The sequence below is a fragment of the Python bivittatus genome, unplaced genomic scaffold (assembly GCF_059951505.1).
Source record: "Python bivittatus isolate LINGU-HERP-01145 unplaced genomic scaffold, Pbiv_v1 ctg000980_np1212, whole genome shotgun sequence".
Taxonomy (NCBI): domain Eukaryota; kingdom Metazoa; phylum Chordata; class Lepidosauria; order Squamata; family Pythonidae; genus Python; species Python bivittatus.
The window spans coordinates 31,631,929-31,646,934 of NW_028277125.1; the positions used below are offsets into that span (position 1 = coordinate 31,631,929).

At 36.7% G+C, this 15,006-nt stretch overlaps 1 protein-coding gene across 6 annotated transcripts in view; it reads left to right on the forward strand.

Moving 5' to 3' along the window:
- The window catches only part of EPHA4 (EPH receptor A4), a 389,379-nt gene that overhangs the window by 335,533 nt on the left and 38,840 nt on the right, over positions 1-15,006 (forward strand). For all 6 annotated transcript variants that reach the window (XM_088132608.1, XM_088132609.1, XM_088132606.1 and 3 more), the window contains 3 exons: positions 10,365-10,489; positions 11,626-11,785; positions 13,817-13,928. In XM_088132608.1, coding sequence (XP_087988734.1) covers positions 10,365-10,489; positions 11,626-11,785; positions 13,817-13,928 — 397 coding nt within the window. The remainder of the gene's footprint in view (positions 1-10,364; positions 10,490-11,625; positions 11,786-13,816; positions 13,929-15,006) is intronic.

Here is a 15,006-nt window from a genome sequence, read left to right on the forward strand (position 1 = left end):
CTTTGCCATCACAAGTAGAAGAACACTACTTTTGACTAGCAGCAGAAAAAGGTGGAGGAGATTGCCTTCCCAGTGTACTGAGGGCAGGTAGAGGATAAATCTTGCATTCCTGCCCTTGAGAAAGCCTTAGAGGCTCATAGAGATGCAGAAGCAATCTGGCCGTGCACATCAGCCTTAAATATCATCGTTCTAAAGTCCATCTTGGTTCAGGATTATACCAACTCCACTGCTGCTCTTAATGCTGATTTTAAAGAGCTTGTCTAGCCATCCCACTTTCTATAAATCTTTATATCAATTGCAATTAATTGTATTTTTTTGTAGAAATGTAAGCTGTAGAATTTGTCATCCATCTGACTGCCTCATGATACAACCACATCAAACTATAGGTTCCTATGGCTTCCCAGTTTGTAGAGCTGTTGATTGATTCTGAATTGAATAATTGCTCAGAGCATTTCTTCAAATATTTCACAAGGCTAACTCCATCCACCCATGTCATCTGAATCTCTGTCATTCAAGCATTTGGAAATGTTTCTTTTATTTCCTTTTGTTTTTAAAGCAGCTGTAATGTTTTGACAGCTTTTTATACATTCTTATAAAGAGACTTGTTTTCCTGTTTGTTTAAAACTGGCATTCATACATACAGGAAACATACACACTGCTTCCTACCATGTTTCTGTTGGCAACTATTGTTATCTTTCTAAGAATGTGCCAACAGCCTTTCATAGCAAACAAGCAAGCAGACTAGTCCTCAGACTAAACAGATGTCTCACTTCAGTCGCACCACAGGATCCCTGTCTTATCCTTCCTTGCTTCACAGTTTTGTAATGGGAATATAACATCTGTGGTCCTAAACATTCTAAAATTATGCAGGATCTATTTTCTAAGGTGGTGAAGACCTTGTATATCAGCTGGCTGGAAGTTGTGAACTCTGAGAGATTTAGTTAAAAAGCAACATGCCTTGAAATGAACTTCCTGTCTCATTGATTTGGCACATATTCTACTCTTCCAAATCAAGGAAGTTAAATTTGGGTAGATATTGCATCTGTTAAGTTATAAATTTTGACATTGATTTTGTCAAAATTGTAAGACTGACATTGATTTTAATATAATGTGTTAAAATGTAATAGAGTCTGCAACATTTCAGTTTTGATTCCCGGGGGGGGGGGAGGTTCTTCAGAGCATAAGGCAGCATGAATGTACCATCTGTCTACAACTCTTGAAAGCAGCTGCACCTTAAAAAGGCATGGCTGCTTTCAAGAGTTGCAGAAAGATGCTACATTTAGCCCTAATGTACTCTAAAGTAGCTTTTTTGGATCAAGTCTGAAGTACTGCACCACTTCAGACTTGATCCAAAAAAGCTACTTTAGTGTACATGAGGGCTATATGTAGCATCTTTCTGAAACTCCTGAAGAAAGTTGCACCACTTCATTGTTATTAATGTCTTAGAGTTCAATACAGTTGAACTTTATAGAATAAAAACTTGGTTTTTCATGTCTGATATTACAGGATTTCTCAAGTAATCCTTGCATTTACTAGACATTTTGTCTGTTATAAGAAAAATAATACAGTAAATTGACACTTTAGAACCAAAGTTTGGGAAGTTTGTAATTGCAGCAACACTTGGACATGTCATGTTTAACCCTTTGCTCCTGCTTAATTTTCTTCTTTTGCATGTATCTTCCTTTGTTTACTTCCTGGAAGCAAATTACAGACTTACAAATCTACAACAAGAACTAAAGCTGCTGCTTGCCCTGTGATGAGGTGGCAAAATTATATAAATAGCATATGCTACCCACATCATGCATATTCCTGTGAGGTTAGCATCCTCCACCAGCTTCAGTGGATTATAGGTTTGGATAAATAAAAACAACCCGGTAAAACACCTTCTTAGCCAGGGCTTCCAACTTTCTTTGAGGGTCCCCAAGCTATCACTTTTAAGCTAAAACTGACAAAATCAGACAATCCAAATGTTCATATCATAGCACATGTAATTTAGCCAGTTATTGCTGTTTACCCAGTAGGAAACTGCTATGAGTGTTCTTATCTAGGAACTAAAATTATGTATGGTAAACCCATGTGCATGAAGTACAGTATTTGCAAGTGGAGCGCTCTCTATTTCTAGACAATTCTTTCCGCTGCATTTCCTATTCATGTAGCTATTAGCCTACATACTGCCATGACAATCTTTTCCATGATGGAAAAATCAGGCACTGGTCAGAAGCTCTTGCTGGAATGTTATCATTCATATGAAACTTGACACTTCTCATCAGGATATGCCAAGAACAGACCTTCCATATCATGTTGGAAGGATAATACCAGCTTCTAACATACTTGGAGGAGTGATACATATTTATTTTATGTTTAAAGTATGTTTTCTTCAGGGAGTACAAAGCAACACAGGTTTCGCCCACATTATTTTTCTATAGCATCTCTCTTCCTCCCACCCTGCCTTTATTCTTTGAAATACGTAATTTGAACAACCCAAACTCACCAATAGGCCTGTGTTCCATCAGTAGGAATACAGATGTACTCTGGGGAGTAGAATCTTCTCTGTCAATTGAAAGCTGAGATTTCTCCATTCTCTGAAATACATTTAAACTGATCATGATAAAAGCTTAATAATGTTAGGCAAAGTAGCCTCTTGGTTCACTTGCTTTCATCTTTTTTTTTTATATTGTTTCTTTCAAATTGAAAATCTGAGGGCAGAAGCTATTTTATTTATTACTGATCTCAGTAAAAGAAAAAGAAGAAAAATGATGGAATAGAAATTTGACCCATTCAACACCGTCATATTTGGTCATTCTCTATACAGTTTGTTCACATGATCAGTACTCACCCACATCTCTATATAAATAGGTCTAGTAATGGAAATTAAGAGAAGTTCTGTCTGGACTAAGAAGTAGAGTTTTGCTGAATATGAAAGAAGCACCACCAAATTGGACTGCAGTTAATACAATTTAGTATACTGGAATGTTGCAGTATCTAGTATGAATGAATGTATCTCATTTTCTCATGCATCCCAGAAAGGAGTATTTATCCTGCTATAATGCTTAGGCATTTTAAAGCAATTATTAACAAAGAAGGTTTTCAGCATCTCTCACATAGGATAAACACTTAATCATAGTAGTAGTATTAGATTTTCAAGCATTTAATTTTGATCCTTGGCATTATGTTGAAATTATCAAGTGTGATTAAGTACTTCTTAAAAGTGAAGTCATAACTAGGTGTTTAAAGAATACCCAATTTAACTGAAATTAAATATTTGAATATAATGTTCTGTGCATAGAGAGTCAGTTTGGTGTAGTGGTTAAAGGCACTGGGCTAAAAACCGGAGACTGTGAGTTCTGCCTTAGGCACGGGCAGCTTGGTGACTTTGGGCCAGTCACTTTCTCTCAGCCCTAAGAAGAAGGTAACAGCAAATTGCTTCCTTATTTTTAACTTGTTAAAAATTTTTAATTGTGAGCTGCCCAGAGTCACCCCTTGGGGGAGATGGGCAGCATACTAATTTAATAAATAAATAAATAATTTCTGAAAGATGTTGCCAAAAAAACTGTATGGACTTGTCCATGTAATCTACTAGTCCAGGAGTCAAAACTGACACAAAAGTGTGCGCACACACACACACACCACACACACACACACAGTGTAGTATAGTATAGGTGCTGCGATCTTTTCTTTTTCTTTTAGTTGTATGGAAATTTCTAGATGCATCAGCTAATGAGTGTGGATCAAAATAAGCATTTTTATTGAATATATTGCTCCATAATGGGGCAGCATTAACTAACCAGGTAACTTACATGACTGCTCATAAATGATGCAATATATCCCATGAGTTCCTAAAAAGGAATCTTGGGTTAAAAAAAAAAATGTATTCAGCATCTTCATGATAATAATATGTTTTAAAAAATAGTTTTTACTCATCATTTCTGGCAGCCTAAAGGCTTTCATTTGGTTAGTTTGCTCCTTTCTTCTAATTTGATAAACACATTTTTAAAAATTCACCTGAAATCTTCTGTGTTGATAAGAATGGGAATTTTATTAATTTAGCAATTGCAGGCCAAAATACATTATTTTCTGCAGCTTAACATTCCAGTTCTTTTATTGCAGGCAAAAAACTGAAATAAGAGAAACCACAAGCAGGTTATTTAATGACAGGGAGTTAAAGAACAAAATAAACAAAAATTGCTCCATTCACATGAGTCAGTAGAGAATAAATCTTTTTGGGGGTGGAGTGGGGAAGAGGACATGAAATGCTGAGGACTTGCTGAAGTTAAATTTGATAAATTTTCCACTTTTTTTCACATACTGTACATCTGTATTAAGTTCACCAAGACACAATGCCTTCTATGAGAATAATATGCTCGATAAAATATTTGTCTGTTGATGAGATAATAAATATATAGAAGAATGTATAATCTTGGCTAACTATTTATTTCCCTGAAAGGAAACTTTAAAAGATGATGTAAGCTTCTCAACTCTTTCTTATTTTTTCAATTAATGGGCACTGTAGTGTACAGCATAACAAGCATAGTAGTTATTGCTGTGATACGATACAGTATTTGCATTGTAATATATGCTGATAGCACCCGCCAATACTGGATGCTAGCTAGAATTGACTAGCATCTGTCACCCCAGATTCATGGTGGTGGAAAATCAATTCCCACCAGAGTTCTAGACAGGCTTCGTTTTAAGATTTACTCCACAGCCACCTGTAGCGTATAACTTATTTATTGAGGAGAACCATTGTCCATAAAAGCTCTTCAGAAGATCTGGAGAAACTTGAAAAATTATAATTCCCACATCTTCAGTGGAAGCACATCTCACAGAGGAAAAGAAAAAGCATAAGAGAAACTAAAATGTAACCTTTTTCAGCTCTTTGAACCTCAGATAAAAGTTTATGGAAGGAAGAAAGAGCTGGTTTAGCATTTTCAATCCTAATTCTTGCCTTTCAGTTAGGCATGAGGACCATTCTTGTCATCAAAGGTTTTCCTAGCTGGGATGGGAACAATCAAACTTCTTCCATCTTAAAAGCTCTTTGACCTATGATCACGATAGTAAGAGCTACCATGGAGGGTACATGGTATTCTAGACAGTTTGTCAAGCTGGGAAAAGTGTAATTCAAAGAAGCAGAAAGGCACATTAGCTTCCTCCATATTGACACAGGATAAGGACCCATGCGGTGTCTTCAGACTAAAACAAAAAGAGGCATAGGATTCTGTTTTTATTTCTATTTTATTCTATTCTATTTTAAAGTTATATGCAGTTTAACCCTAAAAAAGGAATATTCCTCATACCTTGATATCTGATCCTTTTGCCAGAGGTGGGATGGACTGAATCAGAGACCTCTCCTGCTATAATAAAAATGTCTGATATCTTACAGTATCAAGATAATATAATGAAAAACTGGCTTTAATTTAAGATGTGCAACCTTCTTACTCAGTAATTACAGTGCTATGAATTGTGTAATTATTTCTTCAGCTTTAAATTGAAATCATTTGTTAGTTTTAAACCCTAAAGATGGAAATTTTCTGATCATGCTACAACGTAATTATTAAAAATTATTCAAGTGCATGTTTGTTAATGATTAAATAATCACTAGCTCCATTGATAGAGATGTCAAGGAATACATTCATTTCAAAAGTACGATGGGCCCTCATGAGTTTTTTAGGGAAAAAAATGTTTTTTAAGTTGATCTTTTAAAATTGCTTTCAATTGTTTCATTCATCTTTTTAAGCAATTTTAAAGTTTTGTTTTCTTTTTATGTTCTTAATGATGTTACTTTTTATTTATTGTGTGTTATCTTGCACAAAGATAGAATAAAAGTCTATTTAAATTTTAAAAAATCCATGAGGATTTATTACAAGGTACTGTCTAGTTTTTATTTTCAGCATAATCAAATAATGGAAGAATAACAAGTAATTACCATTTAGGCAGTACAGGTAGTGCTCACTTAACAATGGTAATTGGGACCTGACTTTCCATTGCTAAGTGATACAGTCATAAAGCACAATGTCAGGTGACTGTATCGCTTAGTGACAGCAATCCCCACAGTCCCCATTGCCATCATTAAGTGAGGATTGTGGGTCATTAAGTGAGGACCTCATGTGACTGCGACTTGCAGCTTCCTGCTGGCTTCCAACAAGCAAAGTCAATGGGGAAGCTGGCAGGAAGTTGCAAGTCCTGATCACAACAAGCCTTTCCTTAGGTGGCTCACAAGCAGGCTGTGGGTGCTGTGGCCCAGTGCAGGCAGGCAGGGGGTGCTGCAGCAAGGCATGAGTGCGGGTAGGTGCGAATGCGGCTGGGCAAGGGGCGCTACTAAGTATATAGTGCCATCAGGCATGATATTTAACAGGAGTTTCTAGTCTCAGTTTTACTCATATAGAAAGGATAGGGAAATGGAGACTAAATGGAAATGTTTCAGTTGCATATAATTAGGCTTAGTTCCAGAGTGACTTACAGTAGGGGATGGGAGCTAGGGGATTGTACCAAGTCTCCTTGGAAAAGATGGGCTTAAGGAAAGATTTGAAAGTGAGATAAAAATTGAAGGATGAGATGACATCTTGTTTGTGTTTTGACTGGGAGGGAGGTCCAAGTGTATGAAGCAGTAAATCATAAACAGTGGAAAACATAAGCAAAACAGTTTTTGTGGCTGTTTGCTTATGAATAGCTCAGTTCTTTTACTGTAGATTTGAAGCTTTAGATAAATCTTTTCTTCAACCCGGCATCCTCCCTATATGTTTAGTACCCCATAATTCCCATCATCTTCAGACCACATTGATTGAGAATTTTGGGAGCTGCATTTGCAACATACCTGGATGGCACCAGCAGAAAACTGTGTCAGCCCATATATTTTGACAGATTACTTCATAAACTTTTATTTCAAATATCTGTGACTACGTGAAGATAATGGAAAGAAAACTGAAATTCTCTCAGAGAGTGCTGGGATCAGAACTGTTGAATGTTTTTTTCTGTGAAAGAGTAATCCAGCTGGTCTCCAAGAGACACTGATTAACTGGAAAGCGTGATTTTATGGCTGGATTGTCACTAATCTGTTCTTGCTTGAAGAGGGTGGTGGATTTACTTCACTGAGTGTTGACACTTGCAAATAAATGAAAAAAAAACACTGCAAAAAAAGTCTGTCCTTATATCAGTGTCTCGACTGGGATATCAAATTAGGGTTATTCCATTTTTTTGGTACTGGTTACTTCATGTAAATAACTTGAATTTTAATGGATTTTAATGGATCCTTCCACTCCTGTTTCTGTCACTCAGTATATTTTCATGCACATAAGTTTCAGGGTAAGGAACAAACAGACAGATTGGCAGATGTGCTGAAGGATGCAGAAGCAAAGCTCCAGAATAATTTCTAACAGAGATGCCAAACTGTCAAATTGTAGATCAGAAAACAGTCTTCCTGACAGAGAGTGCCTGCTGCTTAGTTCTTCTCCCATCAGGACTGTCTGATATGTCAAGTAATTCTGAAGTTTACATGTCCAATTTTTATTGTTATTCCTTGTGACATATATTTATATAGCTATTTAAAGTGCCCCTTGAGGTTTACAAATTATATAGAACAATATAAAACAAGAGCCAAATTTAATTAGATTTGGAGCTTGCTTGCTTGCTCTTCCTTCCTTCCTTCCTTCCTTCCTTCCTTCCTTCCTTCCTTCCTTCCTTCCTTCCTTCCTTCCTTCCTTCCTTCCTTCCTTCCTTCCTTCCTTCCTTCCTTCTCCTTTTTTTTATGGGGTATTTACATTATAATTTCACTTGAAAGGTTTTAATGTTCAGATGGTTGTTGATTGCTGGTTTTGTTTTGTTTTGTTTGCTTCAAAAATAAGCACCTGCATATTTCTAGTTTTTTTTAGGGACAAAGGAAGGAATCTATTTAATTTGGAAAGCTGTCTAATCTCTCGGTATACAGCACAGCTTTTGCTGATAAGATTAAAAAAAAAAATCTTTTCTTCCCTGGAGACCACCACCATTTGTATCAAAGCTGTGTCAGTTGTGGCAGGACTTGATAACAGCTGGCTAGAGACATGACCACACAGTAACAGAAAAATAAGGACCGGGCAGCTTGAATCGTAAATCTCCTGAAAGCCCATTCGTCCAGTAGGACTACGAATCTGTTACTGTCATAGTTAAAGGGAAACAGCATTGTCCCCTGGCCTTTTAAACATCTCAAGTTCACACACCAATGATACCATAACGGAAACCCTCAGCAGCATCTATTGAGACACTTCTTTCTTATTTATTCCATTGTTTGTTTTATCTTGGCATTCCGTATTGCATTTAAAAATATAATTCAAAAGAAAGGTTAGAATTTAATCAGTTTTATAATACTGGTTGAATTGTCAACAAATCTATTGTCTTTTGGAGAAGGGGTGAAAATGGGGCAAAACTATCAGATAAAATAAATTGTCTTAGACACTTCCACATGGTTACTGTTCCTACCTCCAATCGCTGATGACACATTTTAAAACTGCAATTGCCCTCAGCATTGCCATTCCTGAAGTATTGATAACACTGCATGAGGCAATCCAACTGAGCAGTAGGCGAGCACAAGAAATGGCCAGCATCTTGCTCCTTCACCCACATCCAGGTTTCTCATTTGGAGCCTGAGGGAGATCTGCCAAACTACCAAGTCATTCTCCTTTCTGACAAATGAAAGTCAGCTGTGAGATGCTAGTGTGAGGTACAGCAGCTTAATTTCTTACAGTGAAATGGAAGAGCCTAAGAACTGGGAGGCTGAGTCCTTGCCAGTGGGAAACTGGCCCACCCTTAATTCTGGAAAGCACAATTTCAGATATAAATGCATTGTGTTTCCTGTTGAACCACAGCTGAATTTGAAGTAAATTGGCTCATCTGCTCAGAGGAGATGATAGCTTATGGCTCTTGGAGTGGGGAAACAATAAAGAAAATAAATAGATGTTGCATGTGGAAGTGCCTTTAATTTTGTGTGTGTGTGTGTAAATGTTGGCCATTATGACAGGTACTCCTATTGGTTAGGCTAGGCTAAAACCAGAGAGAATCTCAAAAAATAGCATGTTAAAAATGAACTTCTCTATATGATAATGCAGGCACCTTTTTGATTAATAATAGGCAGGATCTCTATACCTCTTAATTGCTACTAGGACCATTTCAAATTTATATACTTGGACTATTTCCATATTGTCTCCGTGATCTCTGTCCCAAGTGCCACATAAGATATGTAATCAATACAAGCAATTCAAACAGCAAAGTGAAATAAAGTAACTTGTTTTACTGCATCAAATACAGTTATATTGTTTCTTAAAACTCATTAAAATGTCTTTTTTTTTTTTTAAGAGAAAACTGACCTCATAAGCTTTTGTCTAGGCAAATAGAAGACAAGGATTCTATAACTATAACTATATACTGGACATTTCTGATGATTCCACTTGCCAGACATTGGCAGATGCTGTGAGAAGGGCTCCAGGAAAAACTTTAAGTCCTGGGCAAGTTAATATGAGGGAAGGGAAACATTTAGGCCATATCAAATCATTGTGGTAAAAATCACAATGACATCATTTGTGTCATGACATCATTGCACAAATGATATATATTATGTAATTTGCATCAGTTGTATCATGATTTAAATCACGTACTATACATAATTCTCACCATTTGCATGATGACACCATAATGCATGTCACATTACTTCTCCCTTTGCCCTTCCACGTGGATGCCCAAGGGTCAAATCAGTTATAGGGACTAATGTTTTTCTTGGCATTGGTTTTTTCTGTTATTTTCTCAGTTTATCTAGGCAGAAGATAGAGGAACAATGAGAAGGACACACAGAAACCATTGGAGAAAAGAGGATTTGAAATATTGGTTGATTTAGATGAAATAGACTCCATCTCACCAAGTTATTACCTAGTGTGTGTGTTTGATATCACTTATCCTTCCTCATAGCCATAGAAGTTTTTGCTAGTTTCAGTTTCCTGAAAGTAAGCAGCAGATTTAATGAATTAAACTGTATTGCTGATGTCACCAAAGAATATTTCATCACTTTTCCTTGCCAGAATAGTTTGAAAGACCTCACAAAGAATACTTGTACTAAAAGAGAGGTTGGCATAACGCCATAAAATCAACATACCAAGAAAGGAGGAGCCTTCAAAGCCCAGGGGTTGTAAAACATAATTTAGTGCAGAAATACCATTTTAATAATCTGCCTGTCATGCCAATATGCCTAAAGCTAGAACTGTTCTAAGTTATATTACTTCATATGTTCAAGATATATGTGTATGCTAAAAAAAAGAAAAGAAAGAAACATTCTTACATCATTCAGTACTTGGACTTCTTCTGAGAACATTGTCTGACATTTCCCGATCTATCTTTCTTGGCAGCTCCTTCTCAAATTGCTTTGATCCAAGCTAAGGAAATAACAAGACACAGTGTGGCATTGGCTTGGCTGGAACCTGACAGGCCAAATGGAGTCATCTTGGAATATGAAGTCAAATACTACGAAAAGGTATTATTATTCATTGTAGATGGTGACTTTTCACCATGACGTTTGATCTCTGAGCCAAATATAAACCTGCTGTTATGATCACATAAATGGACTTTATTAGGAAAAATGTTTTTATAATCATATTCATTCTGACAGTTTGTATATCTAAGCAGTTGAACTGAATAACATCTTGCATATATATATTTCCTTGCTGGGTAATAGTGGTGGCATTTTTTCTTTCCCTAGGAACTGTCTGATCCTAATGAGACCATTTGTAATGAGAATCAACAGAACAGAAAAACAGTGCAACATTAGCCTTATAACAGAGACAGATGTGTAATAATGAAGTATATAACACAGTAATAATAATGAACTCTGTATGAGCTGATAGCTCTTGCCTGGAATGATGGTGGGGGTTTGATAAATTTTAATAGGAAACAAGGAAAAGAAAATTACATTCTTCACCTCCTCCAAATTGTGCAGAATTGTTATTTCTATAATATAATTTGTTGCTCCTCCATTCCAGAACTATAAAAAGATCTATTTCCTCTCAAGGTTGTCTGCAAAATGAACAATTACTTTTCCCTTCTGTCTCTCTCTTTCTCTCTCTTTTAATATAATCACTTTATTTCCTTTCCTATTTGTATCAAAAATGAGTTGTAGATTTTCCCTGGAACAAGATTACAGCATTTTTTTCTTGCTGTATTTCTCTGGCAAAAAAGCAGAATAAAGTTGGAGAAGGTTGGCAGACATTCCTTTAGTTATTTTAGGACCTATAGTTCTAAACTGCAAAGGAAATGGAGAATGTGTGAAAAGACTACTAGAAATAAAACATTATTAGTTCATCAGGAGGAGGATGACAACTTCTTTATTATTTTACCAAGAATTTCTCTCTTGCCTTTTTCTTTTCCAGCAGAGTTTAGATCATAGATATCTTCTTTGCATTTTCAGGCAAAAAAAAATACCTCTGACAAAAGTCCACAACACTCATGTCACTAAAGCTAATTATAGAAAAACTTATTTTAAAAAAAATTACATCCATTAACTAGATGTGAATGTATTTCCTAAAAAGTAAAATATAAAGATCTGAGAGCTTCAGGGAACCTCCTTATTTGCTATCCCCTCCCTTTTTTTTCCTTTTCCTTTCTTTCTGCTAGGACCAAAATGAGCGCAGCTATCGCATTGTGAAAACAGCAGCCAGAAATACTGATATCAAGGGCTTGAATCCTTTGACTTCATATGTCTTTCATGTGCGAGCAAGGACAGCAGCTGGATATGGAGACTTCAGTGGACCGTTTGAATTCACAACCAACACAGGTAATAACAATAGATCTCTCACTGGCATAATGGAAGCATTTTCCCCTGTCACCATTTCAAAAGGACATTGTATACACTTGAGTTGAATATGAATGATTTGTTGGTGGTTTGGAATTCATTACCAAGCCTTGACCAAGGGAACAAAAGGATTCTGTGTTCATGTGTTCTTGTTGTTGTTTTTATTGCTTCTACTCAGAGTACAATTGGAAGCCTGATTCTTTGTGTGCATCTGAAATGCAAGAATGACGTCTCCTTTCCCCTGTCCACTTTATGGCCCCCAAGCCTTATCCAGAGCTGGAAAAAGAGAGAAAGAGAGACAGAGATAGAGAGAGAAAGAAAGAACATGAAGAAGCATGCCACTAACATTACCAGGGGGGGAAAGATGGGGCTTTAATTCCACCATGCTTTTCCTTGTATCTTCTTTCTTGTGAAAAGAACAGTAGGTCCTTGGATTATATTGAGTCATCTGCGTTTGGAAGTTTTCAGGATTTGAAACTTCCAAATACAGGCTATGAACTTGTGTTCATAGGTTTAGAATGCCAGAAAGCAATTACTGAAAAGAGAGGAAATAAAACAGTTATATAGTTCTACCTACATTAATTGTAATCTTTATATTACAGGCAAGCTGTTCTCAATATTTTAATAAGGAAACATATATTACAATTGTTATTCAACTTACTTATTCATGGTAGATATACAAGGTGTACCAAAAGTCAGGCTTCACAGAGAATTATAAATTATATATTACATTAAATGTAAGAGTTGGTTACCATTTCCTTCTAAACACTTCTGTACTTGTTTGACACATAACTTTTGAACATTCCTAAGTACAGTAACATTTTCCCTGGGGGAAGATAGATAGATAGATAGATAGATAGATAGATAGATAGATAGATAGATAGATAGATAGATAGACAGACAGACAGACAGACAGACAGACAGACAGACAGACAGACAGACAGACAGACAGACAATAGATAGATATTGTGATAGGCCTATGGGGCCTGACTTTTGTTACACCCTGGATATGTGCAGTTTCCTAAAACAATAATATGAGTTGTTTATGAACTGTCAGTCCAGTTAGTTTGTATACATGCTGGAGAGATGAGGGTGCCAACTTGTTCTTCACTTCAGGCAACAACAAACCTTGGGGGTTTCCCTGTTCTATAGCATCTTTATAAATAGGAAGGAGAATGCATGGAACCATGGAGAACTTTTTCCCATGAAGGAGTCATGCTAGATGGGCCAATAATCTCACTAACAGCTTTGAGTGTTCACTTCCTTCCTATTCCAGTTCATTCTGCCAACAATCAGACTATCAAGACCAATTGCCATTCTGCTGCCTTTCTGTGAGAGGAAAACTTTTGTTCAATAAAATTGTGGCCTGTTTTAGATCTAGCTAATCTGATCTCTTTTCTCTTCTATTCATTTCAGAAATAAAATGTCTATATTGTGCATGTGTGTGTCTGTTGGACAAATGTTAAAAAAAGTAGTTGCTTCTTGAAATAACAGGAGAGAATGGATGTTTAATTTTCATTGCACAGAGAAATTTTAATCAGTTCAGGTTGTGCTGTTCAGTGTTAACATCCCTCAGGCAGAGCATGTGAAAATGTGAAGTGCTCTACGCAGCTGAAGACAGTGGAAAACATCTTGTTCTGTTTGAGTCTTCCTCTTGCTCATAATCAAGGAATGAGCATCTGGTCCATTTTAAATCAAATAAAATGGGAAGCAGCTCAGCAGGCACTAAATCAGCCATTATATTCTCAAGAGTAAAAGTGAAGGAAGAAAGGAGGTAGTCCTTATTCTCGAAAGAGTTTCCCCAAAAAACCATTATGCCTTTTACTAATTAGGCCCTTCCTGGAAAAGAATTCCAAATGAATACCTATTGAAAAGGTGTGAGAATAATTCTGGACAAAGCCATGAACTGCCTTCATCTTTATGTAAACGGCATTCACATCTTTCTATGATCCTGTGTTGTCCTTATGTGTAGCATAACTGGAGAATCTTAACAGATATTGTTTCTCTTTCTAGTTCCTTCTCCCATCATTGGGGAAGGCACCAATCCCACCGTCCTTCTGGTCTCCGTGGCTGGCAGTGTTGTCCTCGTGGTCATTCTCATTGCTGCCTTTGTTATCAGTAGGAGGTAAGAGCTTAAGCTCCCCTTCTTCCCCCTTCTCTTTCATGAGGGAGCTTTTTGCCTCCTTGAAACAAAGCTAAATTCTTTGATTAGCATCATAAACACTGCATTTGCATCACAAGACCTCTCCTGTGTTGCTTTGATCTTCTCAGCATCAGTACTACAGCAGCATGTAATGTAATGGTAATTGTTCTAGAGTTATTTGCTGTTCAGATGCAAAACCAATTCTAGCTATGGGGGTGGTGGTGGGAGGTTTTAAGATGCAAGCCAGCAACATGAGATCTGAAGAGAGACTGTAATTTGATGTAGAGTTTTAATGAATGCATCATTCTGGGTTGATGAGTTCTATGCTAAGAGTGCCAGACCAGAGGGGGGTTACTGGGAAAAGGGAATGAAACAAGCTCCTGTATTTGAGCTTATACATAGAAAGGGTCTTTTTTTTTTTTTAATTTTCTAATCACTTCTGCATTTGGCCACATCAGCTGTTGTTAGCTGTGAGGAACACAAAAGAAGACACTTATATATTCCATAGTGGGTATACTAGCCAGGTTAAATTAAAAGTCCAGGAGAAGAAAGCTGTTTTTCAGACTTTCACAGGTGAAAGGGTTTATTGTTCAGTTCATAAATTGTCTTGGTTTCTTCTCAGGTGAGGCAAGGAAGGGAAAAATATTAAATAAATAAAATGTTATTTCTTTGAAATGCTAAAGAGTTATTTGGAACTCAGGACCCTCTGTAAGTGAAAGGGGTTTAGGGTAGTGGGCAAATAGGTTCTTTTTCTTTTGCAATAAGAAACATGTCATAGTTTCCTTGGTTTAATCTTTGGTGGAAAACTTGTAGGGACAGAAAAAAGAAGAAATAGAAAGAGAGGACTGAACAGTGGAAGTTGGGAAAAAGGTCTTTTCCAAATGTGCAGTACAATTAAAAAAGAAGGGACAGAAGGGAGTTAATGGAACAATGAAGAAAGTGGGAGAAGACGTCTGGAAAGATTTATCTGTTCCTTACCTGGTACTCTGGTAGAGAGTGAGAGACTGAGACAGGGATGCAGTAAGAAGAGTGGTAGAAAAAGGTTTGACAAAAATTAGAA